We start from the raw sequence: 18,459 nt of genomic DNA on the forward strand, positions 1-18,459 counted from the left end.
ACATCAGCGGAGCACGGCGTTGTAAAGAACAGAGGCGCCTAAAAGAGGTTGTTAAAAACAAGGAAACCTCATAAAAGCCTTGGCTTTTGACTCCGAAATGTTGACTTGCAATTCACCTTCATGCGCTGCAAATTTGGCTTTAAATCAGATTGAGAAAGGGGAAATAATCATAAAGGCAACCCAAACATTCCTTTGAACTTGACCCAGCGGTGCAAAACACACACGGAGAGAAGGCACCTTTCAAAGGACTCCAAACACTAACAGACCCACACGCGATTAAACATGTTTTTTCTTTTTTAATTTAATTCGAAATAAGAGATAAGAAATAATAAATCTTCAATAAAATATATAAAATTGTACAAGGCATCCCTTTCAAAGGGATTCTCCTATAATGGGAGATCGGGGGTGAGGGGAAGGGAGAGAGGAAGTTCATCTATAGTGGGTCCCAGGCAGCATCAATGCCTGGATCAAAACAAACCAAAACCAGCAAAACCTCGTGGCTTTTTTTTTTCTTTTTCTTTCCATTTTTTTTTTCTGATTTTTTTTTTTTTGTTTCATTTCTTTCCTCCACAACAGCATGCTAAGAAAATAAATCCAGGAGAAGCTCTGACTTCAGTGCTCCACAGCCTTGGGAGTAACTTCCTCATAAAGTTTAGCAAGAGTAATACAAATAATACAAGAGTTACAAGGAGAAGCCTGGGGAAGCTGCTGCCAGAGCTCCCACGGGGACAGGCAGGTCACACAGTCTCTATCACCTCACTGTCCTGCTCGTGGGGCTGATTGTGACACCCGGATCTCTCTTTAGAAGGGCTTAAAGCACGAGTCACTTCTATTGGCATCCTCAGAATGGAGGAAAACTCAGGGGGTTCTTCTCTTTAACACAGGCTGTGGCAAATACAAATAATAAAAACCCCACAACATCCCCTAGAAGGGAACAATCCTTTATGGGAACAACCCACGTCTTTCTCCCCTCTCTCCTGCTTTTCCAAGAGCACTGCAGAGCCAAGATCACCTGGCTGCAGCCAAAAATTTCTAAGCATGCCAATAGGAAGAGATAAAAACCAGCCTGCTAAGAACCCTCCCTTGCTCTTCACCTCCCCTGCCAGTGCTTTACAAAGGCTGAAGCTATTTATACACAGAAAGGCATTACAGGAGCCACGCTGGGGAAAGCTGGGCTCTGCATTTAGGGGCCCTGCTGCTCATCTCGCCGAGGTTCGGGATGCAAAACTTTGCCCTCCCCCGAGAAATGCAGGAATTTGCTGGCTCTGAACTTCACTGAGACTCTACCGGCTCTAGTTTCTATTTACACGTCTCTAGCTACGGGCTCTGCTGTCTTCAAAAAAAACAACCAAACAACAAAACTTCCATTAGACCTTTTTATTTCCCTCCCCCCTGCCCCCAGGTGAAGTGATGGTAACTTGGAGCGTGGCTCCAGGGCACTCACCCCTCTCATTCTAAACCCGTGTTGGGCCCCTCCAGGAAGGTGTCAGGGAATTTCTGCCTCCGTATGATAAATTTGCTTTTTCACCCACTCTTTTTAAACCTAGTTTTACTTGCACTGGATAAAACCCCTACGTTTACTCACAAATAATTTTTTTGTTGGTTTTTATGCCTTTTTTTTTTTTTTTTGTGCTCAGAGGAGCAGACTCTGAGTGCTCAGAGCACCCTCAGGAGACGCCCAACCCGTAGCAAACTCCCAGCCAACTCAGGATGCCAGATAGAAGCGTGCAGAAAGAATGGCCAGCACTGGTTGGGGGTTCTGCCTTCTCAGGGCTGGACAGGATCCACCAGGAAGTCTGTCTGTCTGTCTGTCTGTCTGTCGGATGATAGGATAAGTGGTACATGCTGTATCCAACGGGAGTGGCGTAGAGTCCGACGGGCGGGATGGGGAGCACAGGTCTGTGAAAAGGGTAGGATGTGCCGTACAGGGAGGCAGCCTGGATGGGGGAGTTGATGGGGAAGGGGAGGCTGAACCCCGACGGCAACATGGGCTTGGCTGCCATTTTGAGCTTCTCCAGCTCGGCCTCCTGCAGTCTCTTGGCCTTGGCCCTCCGATTCTGGAACCAGATTTTGACCTGGGTCTCTGTGAGGTTGAGGGAGCTGGAGAACTCGGCCCTCTCGGCAATGGACAGGTACTGCTTCTGGCGGAACTTGCGCTCCAGAGCCAGCAGCTGCGAGGTGGTGAACGGCGTCCGGGGCTTCCTGTTCGTCTTGTGCTTCCTCAGGGTGCAGGCGGTGGGGCTCAGGTGTCCTGCAAGGAAGGGAGAGGGGTTAGCACAGCAGCAGGGACACCCCGGAGCTCTGCTGGGTGTCCCAAGGGTCCCCCTCCAAACGCGGCATCCTTTGCCAAGGGGCTCTGGAAATCTTTTCCTGCCCAAACTTAAATTCGCAGCACTTCAGCGGATGGAAGGGAAATTTTGCAGTTTCAAAGGGAGAAATTCACAGGTCGCTTTGGGAGTCACTTCACAGGGGTCTAGAGCACACAAACCTGCCTGGGCTGCTGCACAGCGCCAGGAAAGCACAAACGCCACAAAAACAGGAGATTCCCAAAATGACAGGGGCAAGAGGAGAGCCCAGCCCTGCTCCAGGATTCCCCCACTAAGCACAACAAGTGACAGCTGAAGAAGGTCTGACAGTTTTTGTGGTTTCACTCACTGGACATTTTTTCTTGCTATTTTTTTCCTTCCAAATCAAGTTTTTTCCTCTGATTATTAATTTTGATTTTCAGTGGGCATTTTCTGATTATGAACCAGTATAAAAACTCAACAAGCTCAAAAAGGAAAGCAGCACCCTTTTAATTCAACATTCAGCTTTTATAACATTTGCCAATTAAAAAAATTAATCAAAACCCAGACAAACCTTCAGCATTTTGTAGCCAATAAAAGCCAGAAAATCCACCACCTTTTGTGCCTGCCTTAAACCCCAGCCAGGTTAGGCAATATTCCCGGCATGGCAGAGAGCTGACTTGCCTTTAGATGAATTTAGCACTTCACTAATAATTTTGCAATCTAAAGAATAACTAAAAAGCAGGCGGCCGGCTTCAAAAGCTCGGTAATTTGGCTGTGATTTGCTCACTCCGGGGCACAGGACAAGTCACCCTGGCTGGACACAGCAGTGTCACCCAGGCTGCTGAACTTGGTTCACATTGTGGTGGTGTCTGCTTCAAGCTCTTGTCAGTATTTGCACTTTGGGTTTTCTGCACTCGTTTCACTTTTCTCTTTTATTTTTTTCAAATAAGCCAGACTAAGAAGCTGTTTAAGCGTGTATCATGTAATTAAAAAAATTAAAGGGAATTTGTTCTAAAGTTCAGAAAGGAGAGGGAGAAAACACAGCAGAAAAAGTTAAACTTGTCTTATTGCTCTTCCTCTAGAATACAAAACACTGAAATACTGAAAACAAAACCAAAAAAAATAAAGCCCTTCTAGGAAACAACTTTTCCAGTACTGGCCTGTGACCCCACCAGGGCATTTTAATAATTCAGGTGCTCACCGTGACAGCTGATTCACTTCTCAACCTGCACTAAATTCAAACTACAGCAAACCGACCCTGACTCTGCCGCTCCCCGCGTTGTTCCACGCTGGTTTTAAACCCAGCTCCTTTCCCTTCCCACAGCGGAGCCCTCCCAGCACTGGGACAGGGTTTGGGGTGCCCGTGGCTCCCTGTCCCAGCGGCTCTGGGGTGAGCCCGGCTCCGGCCGCGCAGGAGCAGAAACAGAACCGCGCTTCTCCCGGGAAATATTCCATGAATTCCAGGGAAATATTCCATGAATTCCCGGGAAATATTCCATGAATTCCCGGGAAATATTCCACGAATTCCCGGGAAATATTCCACGAATTCCCGGGAAATATTCCCTCCAGGAGACAGCCCGGCGTTCCCAGGCTGCTCCCCAGAGACTGCCAGGCTCCGGGGAACAGCAGGGACCCGGAATTGCGTTTATCCCGTGCCAGTCCCCAAACTGATTTGTTTCCCCTCACTGATTTGTTTCATTGTTGTTTTTTCTCTCTTTATCCTCCTTTTCCTGCCCAATATCGGACAAAAAAACCCCCATAATTTGGAGAGGGTTCCCTCTCCGTGTTCCTCAAAATTCGAACTTTTCCAGCTTTTCCCCCAGCTCATCCTACCCGTAATATTAATATTGATAATAATAAATCGAGGGGTTGTTTTTAATGTCAAAACTCTCCACGGACAGACGGTTTTCCTGTGGGAAAATCGCTCATTGCCTCCTGCCGAGGTGGGAAATGAGGAAAAGGGTCGAGGCCGAAGGACTTTCCCCTCCCTGATCCTCAGTTTTCTCCCCAAATCCCTCTGGAGCCACGGGAACTCCCAGCTACCGAAATCCTACACAAAACTCTTTTGCCGATCCCGAGAAGAAACAATTTTCAAAGAGAAAGAGGAGGAATTTCGAAGGGGAAAAAATATAGAAGGAGATGATTAGGCCGTGTCTAAGTCTGGGGGTTTGGGCAGATTTAGAGAAGGGGTCCAAGTAGGGGCACACACTTTTTTCCAAGTTTTTTCCAGCACATTTGAAGGCACATGAAAATTAAAAACTGTAGCTTCACAGGGACTGCCTTCCTCCTGCCCTCTCCCAGCACGATAGAAATCGAATTAATTCGGGGTTATCATAAAACAAAGGAAGTGGATGAAAGCCAAATCGAAATTATTGTTAAAAAAAAAAAAAGAATAAGGAAAGCTGTAACAACACTAAACTTTCCTCTCGCAGTATTAGACTGAGGAGTAAATTCCGTGAGGCAGCTCACGCCTGTTAAGTCTCTAACTTTAATAAAGCAGAGTATTTAATTTCCACCAGGGAAGTTTGGGATGCGCGGACAAACCCTGGCACAGGTGTGCGGCCACCGCGGGGCAGGGATGCTCCTTCCCCTTCTCTGAACGATCTTTGGGGGCTTTAAATTCCTAAAAAACAATTTTTTCCTCCGTTTATTTTACAAGGGATGGCCCCGAAGGCGAAAGGCGGCTCGGGCTGCCGGGGGGGTTTCAGAGGTGATCTGTCACCTCCGCACCGAGGGACAGCGGGGAGGGGACAAAGGGGTCAGGAGCAGCTCGGGGAACTCTGCCGGGCTCCGGAGCCGGGGATGGAGGGACAGACCCCGCGCCGGAGCCAGCTCAGGGCTAGAAAGGAGAATTCCCGAGTGAAAGAGATTGCAGCGCACCGCGGACGGGAGAAAGGCACGGGGAGAAACTGCAGTTGTTGTCGCAAGGGGATAACATAAATGGACCAAGTGGCTGCCAGGGGGCCTCGAGTCGGGCCAGGAGCTGGTCCCTGGTGATTTCTGATCTTTCCAAGGCTTTGAAAGCGGTTTGTATTCATATACATGCGTGTAGTCATGTATAGGAACATTTAACTCTATACATACATAATATCAATGCATTATAATAATTTTATAACATATAGGTAACATATGGGAATATATCACACATATGAACGCCTATAAAAGTACAGCGGGATATTTTAGGTTGGAAAGGACCTCAAAATCATCTCCTTCCATCGGCAGCGACACCTTCCCCTAGACCAGCTCAGGGCCCCATCCAACCGGGCCCTGGGACGGGCACACGGGCTGTAAAACATAGGATGTACGTGCTCGTATCTCGGCGCGGAGCGCATCCCGCCCGCCCCCGGCGCACTCACTTGGCGGCGGGGAATATCTGCCGGCCTCCGCCGGGATCCAGGACGAGCCGTCCTCCGAGTTCTCCGACTTGACCGAGGCGGTGTCGAAGGTTTTTGTAAGCGGCCCGGGCGGGCTGTGCGCCTCGCGGGAGCCGTGGCCCGCCAGCAGCAGGTTCCTGGAGGTGCCCGCGGCCGCCCCGTCCGCGCTGCCGCCGGCCGCGGGCAGCGGCGGCTCCTTGGGGGGCGGCTTCTTGTCGGACATGAGCGCTTCCACGCTGAACGGCAGGCTGGACACCTTCACTTTGCGGTGCTCCTCGGCCGCCGCGCCCTCCTCGTCGGAGGAGAAGGCGTCCTTGGCCTTGTGAGGGGAAGCCATGGCGGTGCGGCGGAGCTGGCGCTGCCCGGCGAGTGCGGCGAGCGGGCCCGGCCGCCCCCCTTTTCCCCCTCTGCGCCTCGCCGCCGCTGTCCTCCCTGGCCGAGCGGGGGAGCCGCCCCGCCGCCCAATCAGCGCCCGCCGTGCCGCGTGACGTCGCCAGAGAACGCCTGCCATTGGCTGAGCGCGCGGGGAGGGGGCGGGCCCGGCCGGCGCCGCTCGCGGGGAGTTCCCCCGGCCGCCCCCCCCCCCGTCCCGGTGGCAATTAATGACACGGGGTTAATGACACGAGGAGCCGCGCAAGGCTGTAATCACAGCAAAAAATAAAAAACCCGCCGCGGTAATTAAGGCTGATGATGATGAGGCGAAGAGGGAGCTTCAGAGGAACGCGGCTCTGTCCCCCCCCGCCCCTCCGGCTCCGCTCCTCCCGGGGCACCCCGAGCTCATCCCGGCACCCCCGGGCTCATCCCGGCTCATCGCCGTCCCCCGACCCTCCCGGAGCGGGGTCTGTCCTCTTTTCCTTCCATCTCCCCAAAAACCGCGTCCCTTTCCCGAAGGAGCGGGGTCTGGGATGCGGGATGCGGGATTCGGGATTCGGGATTCGCCAGCCAGGATTTGGGATTCGGGATTCGGAATGTGGGATTCAGTATGTGGCATTCGGGATGTGGGATTCGCCATTCGGGATGAAGGAGACGGGATGCAGACCCCCGGAGAAACGCGGCCGCTGTTTTTTTTAATCCAATTTTTTTTTTTTCTTGTTTGCGTTTCCACGGCAGCAGGATCCAAGTCGGGCAAAATCACTCTGCAGAGGTTAGATCTGTAATTATTTTTTTTTTCCAGCGTCAATTATACACGTGATGAAAAGATGAGCTTTAATAAATTAGGGGCACGCAGCCCTTAATTAAAAGTCATATCAAACCAGTAGTATGAAAGCGATTCTCTCACTTTTTGACTTCCTACCAGTGGTATGAATAAAGAGTGTCCTTTAAAAAGCTTTTATAATTACAGCGCGGATAAAAGCGAATACATATTGTTCTTTTCATAATTATTTTAATATTGCGCCGGGCGTTATTTCATGCTGTGCCCGCAACTTTCTCAGGTGCTTAGTTTGTTTGGTTTTGTTGGTTTTGTTTTCTTTTGTTTTTAACGTCCAGGGTGCGCAGGGCTTGGGAGCTGTTTTGGTGTTACAATTTACGAGTGAGGGCCATTTTTAGAGCCACTAAAAACCACTGAGAAGACGACAGGCACAGCTCCTCTCCCCAAGCCCCGAATTCAGGGGCAGCTCGAAGCTGCTCGGTCCTGCCGGGCTCTGACCACGAGCGTTCGGATATTTCCCTTCCATAACACACGGAGGGTTTAACCAGCTCATCTTTGCTCGATTCGAACTCCTGATTTCCCTGCCAGCTCATGGAACAGTCTTGGAAGTCCCCAGCCCTGCAAATTGCGAATTTCCAGCTCAGGGATGAGGTGTAGGGAGCGCTCTGTGCTGGGGACACTGCTCTGTCCCAAAGCCAAGAGGATTCCAAGGATGCAAAATGACTTATCCCCATTATTTTCTGTACAAATTAGACAAACCTCTCTTTTTCAGAACCCAGCATGCTCCCGACCCCTTTACGGCCCTGCTCATCCCTCCCCACTGCACAGCACCGAACACCGAGCGGCCCCAGCCCTGATAAGATCGCGCCCGGTGCCGGGGAGAGCAAATTGGGAGCGGGGCACGGGATTGCGGCGTGGGCAGCAGCGTGGGAGGACCTGTGCGAGAAGCCCTGTTACAAAACCCCACTCATCGGCGGCACTAATAGCAGGGTTTGCACGCTCACTGCCGATCGCTGGCGGTGTTACTGCACACCTCGATGGGTTAAGGATTAAAGATCTGCCAAGAGAGAGATGCTTTCCTCTGCCTCGGTCCAGCCGGCCTGGCTGCAGCATTTCAGCCGGCAGAGCCCCGATCAGGGCTTTTCTCCGAGGATGAAAACAATGCCACAAGCTGATGCCTCTCCAGCTGCTCTTGCTACCCCAGTTTGTCACTTCTCCGTCCCCACAAAAGCCATCTCTGCTAGGAAACACTCACAGAGGCAGCAGCCCGGCAGCCCCGGCCTTGCAAAGCTCAGCTGCTGCAGTGGCGTTGGGTTTGTCCCTCTTCTCCCCCCTTCTTTCCCTTCCTTTCCCTTCTCCATGCTTCCTGCACCGTGACAAGTAAATGAGAATTGATGGACACGCAGGAACAATGCCGGTGTGCCGGGGACAATGCAGAGCCCGTGGAAAGCCATTGTGGGGCTGCTGAAAATGCCGCCGATAATTGCACCGCGCCCCCACGGGCAATGCCCGCTGGAAGGGCGCCTGGGGAGCCGCAGCTCGGGGTCGGGGTGACACCGAGCACGTCCCTTGCGTGCTGGTTCTCTGCCCAGGTGCCCGCTGGTGGCACGGGTGTGCCAGAGAGGGCTTGGAGAGGCTCCTGCACGCTGCCATCCCCTGGGAGGCCGGAGGGGAAAAGGGACCAAAGGACGAGCTGCTGTCGGTGCTGTGAGCACAGGCTGGCTCATCCAGCCGGGTCTGGATGAATTTTGGGTGCCACAGAGGCGCCTGGGATAGCAAAGCATGGCAGGGTTTGCTCGTGGTGTTTTCCCTCTTCAGCCTCAGTCCATGGCGAAATTGGAGCATTTTCTGTCTAAAGGCTGAATTTAGAGATTTCTCTTCCCTCTCATCCCTCCCTTCCTTCATCCTCCTGCTGTCAGTCGAGCATCAGAGGCTGAAGCCCCACGCGGTACCAAAGGTCCGCACGGAAACCTCGCCGAGACGGGGTTCGGAGAGAGAAATTTCAAGGAATTAAAGCTTTGCCCCCTACCCAGGATCCCAGAGCGCCAGCCTCAGACTAGCAGGGAATTCTCCCAGCCCGGGGAGTCCGGGGGCTTTCCTCCGCCATGGGCTCCCCTTTGTGTCCCCGTGGGACCCCAGGCCCGGGGCTTGGCCGGCTGGGCTCGGCGGAACCGGGCCAGTTCTGGGGCTGGCCGTGTCCCAGGGATGCCCAGAAAGCCCCCAGCCCCCCGTGGCCCTGTGCTTCTCCCCCGCCCTCCCGCAGCATCAGCCCCGTGAGCCGGGGCCGGTCCTGGGGCTCTCAGCTGGAGCGGGGCGGGGAGGGAGGGAGCGCAGGGGGAAGAGAGACGCTGCAGACAAACTGAGGCTGTTTTACAGGCGCCAGGAGCGGGGAGATGAAAGGGAAGCTCCTGGGGGAAGTGGCTGTGCAGTTTGACCGGCTCCAGCAGCAGAAGCAGCAACAGCAGCAGCAGCGGCAGCGACGGCCCGTCCCGGCCAGCTCCGCCTCCCCCTCCGCCTCCCCCTCTGCCTCCCCCGGGCTCCAGGCTGCCCCTGAGCCCACCCCCGCCTCGCTTTTCCCAGCCTGGAGGTGGAGGGAGGTGCCGGGCGGGCATCCTGCCGCAGCATCCTCGCTCCTGCATCCATCGAGCCGGGAGCGGCATCCCCGAATTCCGCAGCATCGCTGGGCTGGGGCAGCCGGGGATGCTGGATTTGGGGCACGGGGCTGTCCGACACCCCCTGCCTGCCCTGAGCGGTGTAAATCAGGAGGGAATTCACTGGGACCATTACACCAACCATGTCCCCTGTCCCCAGTCCCGCAAAGCACCGGTCCCTGTCCCTCACAGACACCTCGGGAGGACAAAACGCCCGTGGGCAGTGGGGAGAGAGTTTATTCTCCGGGAGGGAAAACCTCACGAGCATTTCCCCTCTTTTTATGATCGATTTGGTTAATAATCCGTTTTCTAGAGACAGGAAGGAGGGTTTTTTTTAACGACCGGCCGGGAGGCTGGAGTGTGAACATCCTTCACAGAAGGAAGATAAGTCTCCCGATTTGACCGGAAAAATAAAGGCAGGAAAATGAAATCAGAGTGTGCAACAAGTGTAGGTTTTTCCCCGAAACGAGGTGTACACCGAGGGAATGTTTGATGTGTCAGAGGCTGGGAGATTATGGTTTCATCGCCTTGCCCCAGATGAGACCCGGAGCCAAGAGCAAGGCGTTGCATTAACAGTAATACGCGTTTATCTCCAGACGCTAGCAAGGAATTAAAGCGAGCTGAACATCAGAGCTTCCGAGGGATCAGGGCTGGTTAGCGACGCCTCGATCTCGATCCACCTCTGACTCCCGCAGCCGTTTTGGCCGGCAGCTCTCGGCTGTGCGAGGGGATCCTGCCCCGAGCATCCTCCGGGGGACGCGCCCGGGGGCTCCTGATGGAGCCGAGCTGCACCGAGTGCAACCACGCGTTGTAATTGTCCCCTGTGTCACCCGACAAGGGTCCCCGGTGCCATCCGCTCGTTGGGACAGCGAGAGCCGAGCTGGTTGCACAACGCCGGCGTCTCCCGTCGCACCCGCCCAGGGTTGCGCTCTCCCTCTCTCTGCGCAGGTATTTGATTTAGCAGCAGATATTTGTTCTGCTTGGCAAGAGGCAGGGGATAGCTGGGAGAGATCAGATGTCTTCCTGCTCAAAGCAATTAACAGTTTTGCCCTTAAGGATTGAAAACAATTTTTTGTTTTTTCCCCTCAAGGTAATGACTTTTTAAATAAACACGAGGGGAAGGTTCGAGGGAGGAAAGCGCTGGTAGAGAGGTTAAATTGACACGCAGAGAACTCTCGATCGAGAGGACCCTTGGAGACGGGGATTTCGGAGGTGATGCACGGCCCCCGGCTGATAAGAAGTGCGAGATTTTGGGGCTGTCCTGAGAGCCCGGACCCCGGAGGGTCCCGCTGTGTCCTGGAGACCAGGGCCGGACCCTGCTCCCCCCAAAGCGCAGGATGGGGCCCAGCCGAGAGAACCCCCAGGCACCTGCTGGAGCCGCCGCAGGACCCCCAAAATCCACCAGTGGAAAAGATGTGGGCAAAACACTTTAGGGTTTGGCCTCGGTGCCACCGTCCCGCCCCGTCCCCCACACCCCGAGGGCAGAGGGACGAACCGCCGAGACTCCCCAGAGAGGGAGAACGTCAAGGATTAAATTTATTTATTTATTTATTTATTTATTTATTTATTTATTTATTTTTACGAGACAGAGAAAGGGGAAAAGTAAGATCCATCTCCTTAAAACTTTTTTTTTTTTTCCCCTCCTCTCCCCCGTCTCTCTTTCTGTCTGCAAACAGTTTCCATCGAACTTGTTGCAGGGATTCCCAATAATCACCCACACCTCCCTGCCTGTCTGGGCGATGAGTAAACCGACGTGATTCACCTCGGCCAGGAAAATGATATGTGCAGAGTGAGAGACTCAAAGCTCCTGCTTTGGCTTAGATTGGAGCACCCGATTATTCCCAGTGTCCCCACCTTCCCGCACAAACATGTGGAGATATTTGTTTTCACGGGCGCGTTTTATTTTTATTTATCCATTTTCAGATATATTCGTTTTCGGTGTTTCGCTCGCTGCCTTCCATCGGTCTTGGAAATGCGGAGGGAATGAGGGAGACACGAAACACGGAATTCTCCCGTGCCCAAAGGCAGCTCCTATAAGAATCCTGTTATTTATGCAGCACATTCGGGGTGTGGAGATATAAGGTGTCCAACGCTGGATGCAACTCCACAATTACAATTCTCTTCTGTCAGTTATTTTTTCATATTCAACTTGTTATTTTCCAAATCTATCCCGAGTCCCCGAATGACCGCGACTGCCGTTTGTCTCCCGTAATTTCCCATCTCTTTTTTATTATCCCGGGCGCTGTAATAAACCGATCAATAAACAGCTTTTGAGTTACAGCCACAGACTTGGTACAAATTGATTGTGAGGGTGCCAGACTCCATGAGATCAGCCGGCTGATTTCTTTACTTCTCAAACCCAATTTCTTCAAAGAAAATTGAATTTTTCTAATTGTTTCCCCGAAAAAAAATTTTGTTGAAGTGAGATTGAGGACTTTTATTATTTTTAGGCGGTGGAACGAATACGGGGAGAGACTGTGCGGCCGTTTGGGGCTCGGCTGGGCTCTGCCCGCTGGGAGATGCTCCGGCCGGGATGCGGGGCTCGGAGCTCCGGGCAGGGACACCCCGCGCTGCCTCCCGCATCCCTGGCCGGCCGTGCTGGCCGTGAGCTCAGCGCTGCCTGCTGCCAAAGCCGCGGGGATCCCCGCAGGAATCTGGAGAGAGCGAAACAATCCTCAGCCCAAACGTGATTTTTCCATCCCTCCATCCATCCCCGCGCTCTCACCCACGGCGTGGAGCGTGAGTGGGAAGCACATTCCACCCCGGATTCCAGCCAGCCCTCCAAGGTTACAGGGATTCCCCCCCCTTTTATTTAATTACATTCAGGGTTCTTTCAGGGCGTTCGCAATTCCTCTGATTGCATTTGGAGCTGATGTTAGCCCAGGAGTGAATGCCATCGGCGTCCCCGGCACGGTCCGCAGGGGTGGGGAATTTATTTGGATGCTCCTAATTCCTCTGTCGATTGTGTCAGAGGGCTCCAAGTCGTTTTAAGCAGGGCAACAATTTTTATTTGTGTGTATGAATGTATTTGCACGGAGAGCTGAAACAAGAAGAATAAATCTTACTTTAGAACGTAACAGATGGTGGAAAGATGCTCGTTTAGAAAATGATGAAATTAAATCCATGTGGCTTCTTTTACAGATTTATTTAGCACAGACTCTCAGAAATCAGAGAGGAGAAGAATCTCCAACTCCTCTGTCCCTGTTAATATAACTTTCCATCTTTCTGCACATATAAGGTCGTTAGAAATATCCAACACTGCCTTGTTTCCTTAATTTCCCCTGGATAATAACCCTCATTCTAATATAAGAATTATCTTTGTCTGCGCACTTACAAAATACATTTCAAGCTACTTCATTTGTACTCTCTAAGATACAAAAAATTTTAAAAGTCTGCAACTCTGAGGTGGCTGCTTGCAGAGATTTTTGGGGAAGAACCACTTCAGGGAAGTTTTTTCTGTTGTCTGTTATAATGGATTTTTGTGCCACGTAAAAGATTGACTTTTATTAAAAATCCGCATTTTCCTCTGACTGCACAACCCGAATTAATTCCACTAAAACGCTCCTGGGACAGTAGCTCCCCACTGCTCCTCATCTGCAAAAATCTCGGTTACTGTATAGACAAATCAAATTGGTTTTTTCACTGATTGCTTTCGGTTTTTTTTTTGAAAGTGCTGCTACCAAGACCACGATGCTCAGTGATGCTTTTGGGATTTAAGGGTTTTCTTTGCAGCCAGACCCTGATCCTGCCAATGTGTCTGAGCTTTGGTCAACTTCCCCGGTTGTGCTGCATCAAAACGTGCTGCGGAATATTTCAGGATGGAATCAGCTCGGTGTCCCTTCCCGAGGGCAGTGACAACGCTGAGGAAAAGCGGGACACAGAGATTTGTACCCAGCAAAGAGGTTTTTGCAATGTCAGGGTGTTTGGCCGTGATAATGGCGAGCTCGGGATATTTAAGGTTCAGTTAATAGAGGTTTTATTTCATTTGATTTACTCCAGATGGTTCTCAGCCACAACACAGGGGCTGAGACAGCAACCAGAGCTCCGGCTTGCAGGAGGCTCCGAGCAATGAATTTTCATTTGGCCCACAGCAGATAAGAGCCCGGGCAAGGCTTGGATCTGCAGCACTTTGGATTCCAGAGCCCCGCTCTGCTCAGGGGGAGCAGGAGAGGGCTCGGGAGGCGGCTGCTGCTCCTTAGAGCGCAACGAGAGCCAAGAAAATCATCTTAAAATTACGTTAACAGTTTTCTGTGGAGGGATAAATCTGCAGCTGGAGCAATCAGGGAAGTTGGGTCAGCCCCGGTCTGCAGTGCCAACACCGGCTCTGCTGCTCCATCCCTGCTGGGGCAGGGCCAACCTCGCACTGACCTAACTCCAATTACACCCGGCCTAATCAGCCCAAGCTCTAATATGGTAACAAAGGCTTTGCACGATCCAAAATTCCCACCAGACCCACTGCAGCACGACCAGTGTCACCTGAACCCACAAACACAGTGCAGACAGCGGCAGAGAGATAAAGCACCCTTTGTTTCTTCTGCACTTCCATTTGGGCTTTAAATAATTCACTTTTTTCCCTATGTGTTAATCCGTAATTCACAAGTAGAAATTCTTAGTTTATTCAGCCAGATTTTGATTTTTATTTTTTTTTTGGGTAATGTTTCAAATAGGTAAAATTAAGTATATCTATGATTATGGGAAAAGAGGGAAAATTCTTTGCCATGAACCTGTTAATAATAAAGGAGAAAGTGGCAGGAGCCCTTGGCAGGAGTTCCTAATGGCACGATTAGAGGAGTTATTGGTGTGGTAGAATGCAAAGAGGATCATGCAAAAGGCAGATTATACTCAATAAATATGAAAGTTGCCGAAGCCTTCTGGGAAACACAAGCAGCTTTTCTCCCTAGCAACTGTTTCTTGCAAGTGCAACATTATTGTTAGTGATTATCCATTTACTTTTCTTTCCTGGCAGAAAAGCCGGCACGCAAAATCCCATTTCTCCGCGTGTGTATTTGCGTTCTGCAGCTCGCTTCGCAGCGAAATGCAAAGTGTTCTGTGTTTCAAGCCGATGAATGCCAAGGAAAGCAGCAGAATGCAAACAGCAGCGAGCAAATCACGGGGCATCGCTGTCCTCGAGTCACCTCCGCACCCCGCCGGGCTCGGATCCAGCGCAGGACATCCCTGCAGGTGCAGCTGGGGCCGCAGGGTCCCGAGGGAGCCAAAGGCTCCTTCTCAGCTTTGCATTTGGGGGGGAAAAGCAGTTCGGGGTGAGCTCTGGGCGCCCTCGTGGGTGGTGATTGTCTCAAGCATCCTCCGCTGCCCTTCGCTCCGTGCTGGAGGCGCTGGGACGCTCCGGGGCTGTCGGGCTCCTTCTCAGCTTTGCATCTGGGGGGAAAAGCAGTTCGGGGTGAGCTCCGGGCGCCCTCGTGGGTGATGATTGTCTCAAGCATCCTCTGCTGCCCTTCGCTCCGTGCTGGAGGCGCTGGGACGCTCCGGGGCTGTCGCACAGCCTGGTCCTGGGGCAGAGCTGCTCCCGCAGCCTGGCACCTGCCCCAAAGCCGGGCTGGGCAGCAGAGGGGTGGCACAGGGCCAGGAGCAGCTCCTCCAGCACCCCAGGGCAGCAGAGGGGTGGGCACGGGGTGAAGAGCAGCTCCTCCAGCACCCCAGGGCAGCAGAGGGGTGCCATGGGGCCAGGAGCTGCTCCTTCATCTCCCCCAGCATCCCATGGCAGCGGAGGGGTGGCACAGGGCCAGGAGCAGCTCCTTTAGCACCCCCAGTACTCACAACCAGGGCAGTAGAGGGGTGGCAGGGGGTGAGGAGCAGCTCCTCCAGCACCCCAGGACAGCAGAGGGGTGGCACAGGGCCAGGAGCAGCTCGTCCAGCACCCCATGGCAGCAGAGGGGTGGCACAGGGAGAGGAGCAGCTCCTCCAGCTCCTCCAGCACTCCCTGGGAGCAGAAGGGTGGCACAGGGCCAGGAGAAGCTCCTCCAGCTCCCCCAGCACCCCATGGCAGCAGGGGGGTGGCACGGGGTGAGGAGCAGCTCCTGAAGCCCCCCCAGCACCCAGGGCCAGGCCGGCTCCCCACTCACCTCCGGTGCCCCCACAGCGGCTTTAAACCCAGCCTGCAGCCCTGGGCTGGGCTCAGCAGACGCTGGAGCCGTGCCCAGGTGAGGGGGGAGAGGTTGGCAGCTTCCAGCCCACCCCAGTGCCCGCTCCCGGGGAAGCAGCTCCTGCCTGTGTGCTCCGTGCTGCGTCTGGAGCTCGGGCTGAGCTGCGACCTTCACTCAAGGAATAGTCTGAGCATGGGGAGCAAAAAGTTCTTTCCAAGAGCCAATCCACCTCTTCCCCCTGCAAAAGTTTCCCTTCATCCTTTCCCTGGCTCTGTGAGCGGTGCAGGATGTCCTCTCTGGGGCAGAGGGGTGGCACTGGCACAGACCCCACAGATGTGAGGGAACAGCAGCATTTTCCAATGTGTCCCTGTCAGAAAGGCAAATCAATTCTCGTCTCCTCTTTTATTTAGTTATGATTTTTTAGGCAAAGCTTTCCAATGGGAGAACATGGGATCATCCAGTGCTGGATTTGAGAGAGTCAGACACTCCTTTACCTGTGTATTCTCCTGTCTGCTCTGTGCAGACTTTAGGGAGAAGCATAAATACTGAGTAATTTTATTAACTGTCTCTTCTAGGGGCTTGTTCAGGCCAAATTTTATAAAACAAACAAACAGCACTTAAAAAAAAAGTCAAAATGAACAAAACTATAAACAGAGGGATATTAAGTTTTCCAATTAAAAGAATGATATAATTAAAATCCCAACCACCACCTCCCAGATTTTGTGGTGCCAGGAATGAAAAAAGTATAGATGCAAGCGACAGTGAGTTTTTCACTTCCACAGTTCAAGTCAAATGAATGTCTTGGTACAAGGAAAAAAAAATATAGAAAAAGAAAAAAAAAGAGTGATGATTGAAATTCTGTTTTATTGAGTGCAGGTGTTCATAATGGTGCAAGAGAAAATGTTTTTAGTTTTTAGGTTGTTGTTTTCCACTGAAGTTTCTGGACTGTTAAAACTGAGATCTGAAAACAATCCAACCTGCTATTAAATGGGAAAAACATACCTGCGTTTAAAGAGGAACACTGGAAGCTGATAACAACTTTTTCAGCCCTAGAATTCACTCTGGGTATCCAGAGTTTTGTTTGTTGGGAGCGATGTCTTCAAAACAATTTGCTGCACTCTGAAAATATGTGTTACAATGTGTTTTATTGCCCATGTTCAAGGTAGCTGATGATTTAAAAGACGGGTAATGCCAGGGTTTCTTTGGTTACCTCCAAACAATCTCTCTTTATATTCTCCCAATTAAATCTTCATCAAACAGCAGCAGAGGAAGCCCTGAGATCTGATTCCAGGCACATTTTCAAGAGTGTGTGTACATCTCTCCGTGCTCAGGTATTTACAGCAGCTCCAATCACTCCTGACATGACACAGCCTTAAATTAAAAGCTGCTTAACACAATGACAAGAGAATGAAAAGATTATTTTCTCCCCTTAGCGCCACAACCAGCGGCTGAAACAGAAACTGAGCTGCGGATCCCTGACTCCCTTTTGATGGAATGACTTTGGAATCGCACATCCAAAGCTGGGTCTGCCCAAGCCGCCTGCAATTTGCATTTTAAGTCCGAGGAAATGCAATATCCAGCCGAATCTCCATTTCAGCTGGAGCTGGGTTCATCCAGCGCTCGGAGCCTGCAGGATGCTCCGCGGGGCTCGCAGCAGCTGCGGCAGATGTGGCAAATTCCTCGCTGCAATTGCAGCAAAATTCCCCCAAAGGGGAGAGAAAGGGCCGGCCCCGAAATGCAGCAATCGGGAACTCCGCTTTCATCCCCTCGCGTTTGTTCTGCCGCGTTTGACAAGGCACGCATTTGAAAATAAATGGGTTAATCACCTGCCTAATGGCTTTGGAGGCAACGCCAAGAGGATCTTCCTGGCGAGCTGGAATAAACATCTTCATCTGCAGCGCTGCGAGAGCCCAGCGGAGCAGGCTGGCAGCGAGCGAGAGCTGCTCCTTTCCATTCTGCAAAAGCTGCAAACAAATCTTCTTTTTGGATTTTGCATTTTGTTTAAAAAGAATCAATCAGTACCCCTACATCCGTTCACTTTACTGACTCTGTTTTGCTTAAAAGTTAGGATTTTTCATCATTTCATATTTATTTTTTATTTTATATTTATTTTTATAATGTTATATTTATTTTTCTCACTTTCTATTTCTATTTATTATAGTCATAGACATGGATTCAAACGCACAGTTCAACAAGCACTGAACTTCTTTAAAACTTTTTATTTTTAAAACGTCAGACTTTCAATCACATTTCCAAACATATTTTTATTCAAAACTGAGACTAAAATATATTAAAAAAAGGAAAAAAATTAAAAGAAGAAAAATATATTAAAAAAGAAAAAATTTGAAAATACCCATGAAAAACCAAACCCAACCCCTGATATTTTGATGCTGGGAAAAAAAAAGAAAATAAAAAAGGGATTTTTTAAAACAAATATTTCATTTTTTGGAAACTTCCCAATATCTCAGCACAGCGTTTTCACAAAAATCTGTTGCACCTTGTGCTGACTGACAGGGCACAACTTCTGGAAACATCTTAATTGCAGCTCTGCAGGTTTGGTAGCTTATCACAACCATTTAAATAGTCACTGTAAGACAAATACAGAGTAATACGATCCCCAGCCTTACACCCTCAAACCATAAAGTAAACTTGTTTTTCCATGAAGCAATTAGAAGGCTACATTTAGGCATAGCCTTAAAATAAACAACAGAAGGATATCTGAAAACATGATTGGATGTTGTAACTTGTGGGCTCAGGGAATGACAGTTCACAGTTACTGGAACAGCAGGGAAATATTGATCAAGATGTGCAGGGAGCACACAAGGGGATTCAGGCTAGATGGAGGGGGAATTTTCATTCCAACCCTGATTTTGCACAGTGATTCCCCTTCTG

The 18,459-nt window shown here is 51.1% G+C and overlaps 1 protein-coding gene across 1 annotated transcript; it reads right to left on the reverse strand.

Annotated features, from left to right (window-relative positions):
* Positions 1-281: 281 nt before the first annotated feature.
* On the reverse strand, positions 282-6,086 carry MSX2 (msh homeobox 2). The gene is made up of 2 exons (XM_039701720.1): positions 5,645-6,086; positions 282-2,251 (listed from the first exon to the last, which is right to left on the reverse strand). Exons 1-2 carry the CDS (start codon positions 5,997-5,999, stop codon positions 1,668-1,670), a joined length of 939 nt encoding a protein of 312 aa, XP_039557654.1. The 5' UTR covers positions 6,000-6,086; the 3' UTR covers positions 282-1,667.
* Between the last annotated feature and the right edge of the window lie 12,373 nt (positions 6,087-18,459).

The sequence above is a fragment of the Passer montanus genome, unplaced genomic scaffold (genome assembly GCF_014805655.1).
Source record: "Passer montanus isolate IOZ18808 unplaced genomic scaffold, ASM1480565v1 scaffold15, whole genome shotgun sequence".
NCBI classification, from domain to species: Eukaryota; Metazoa; Chordata; class Aves; order Passeriformes; family Passeridae; genus Passer; species Passer montanus.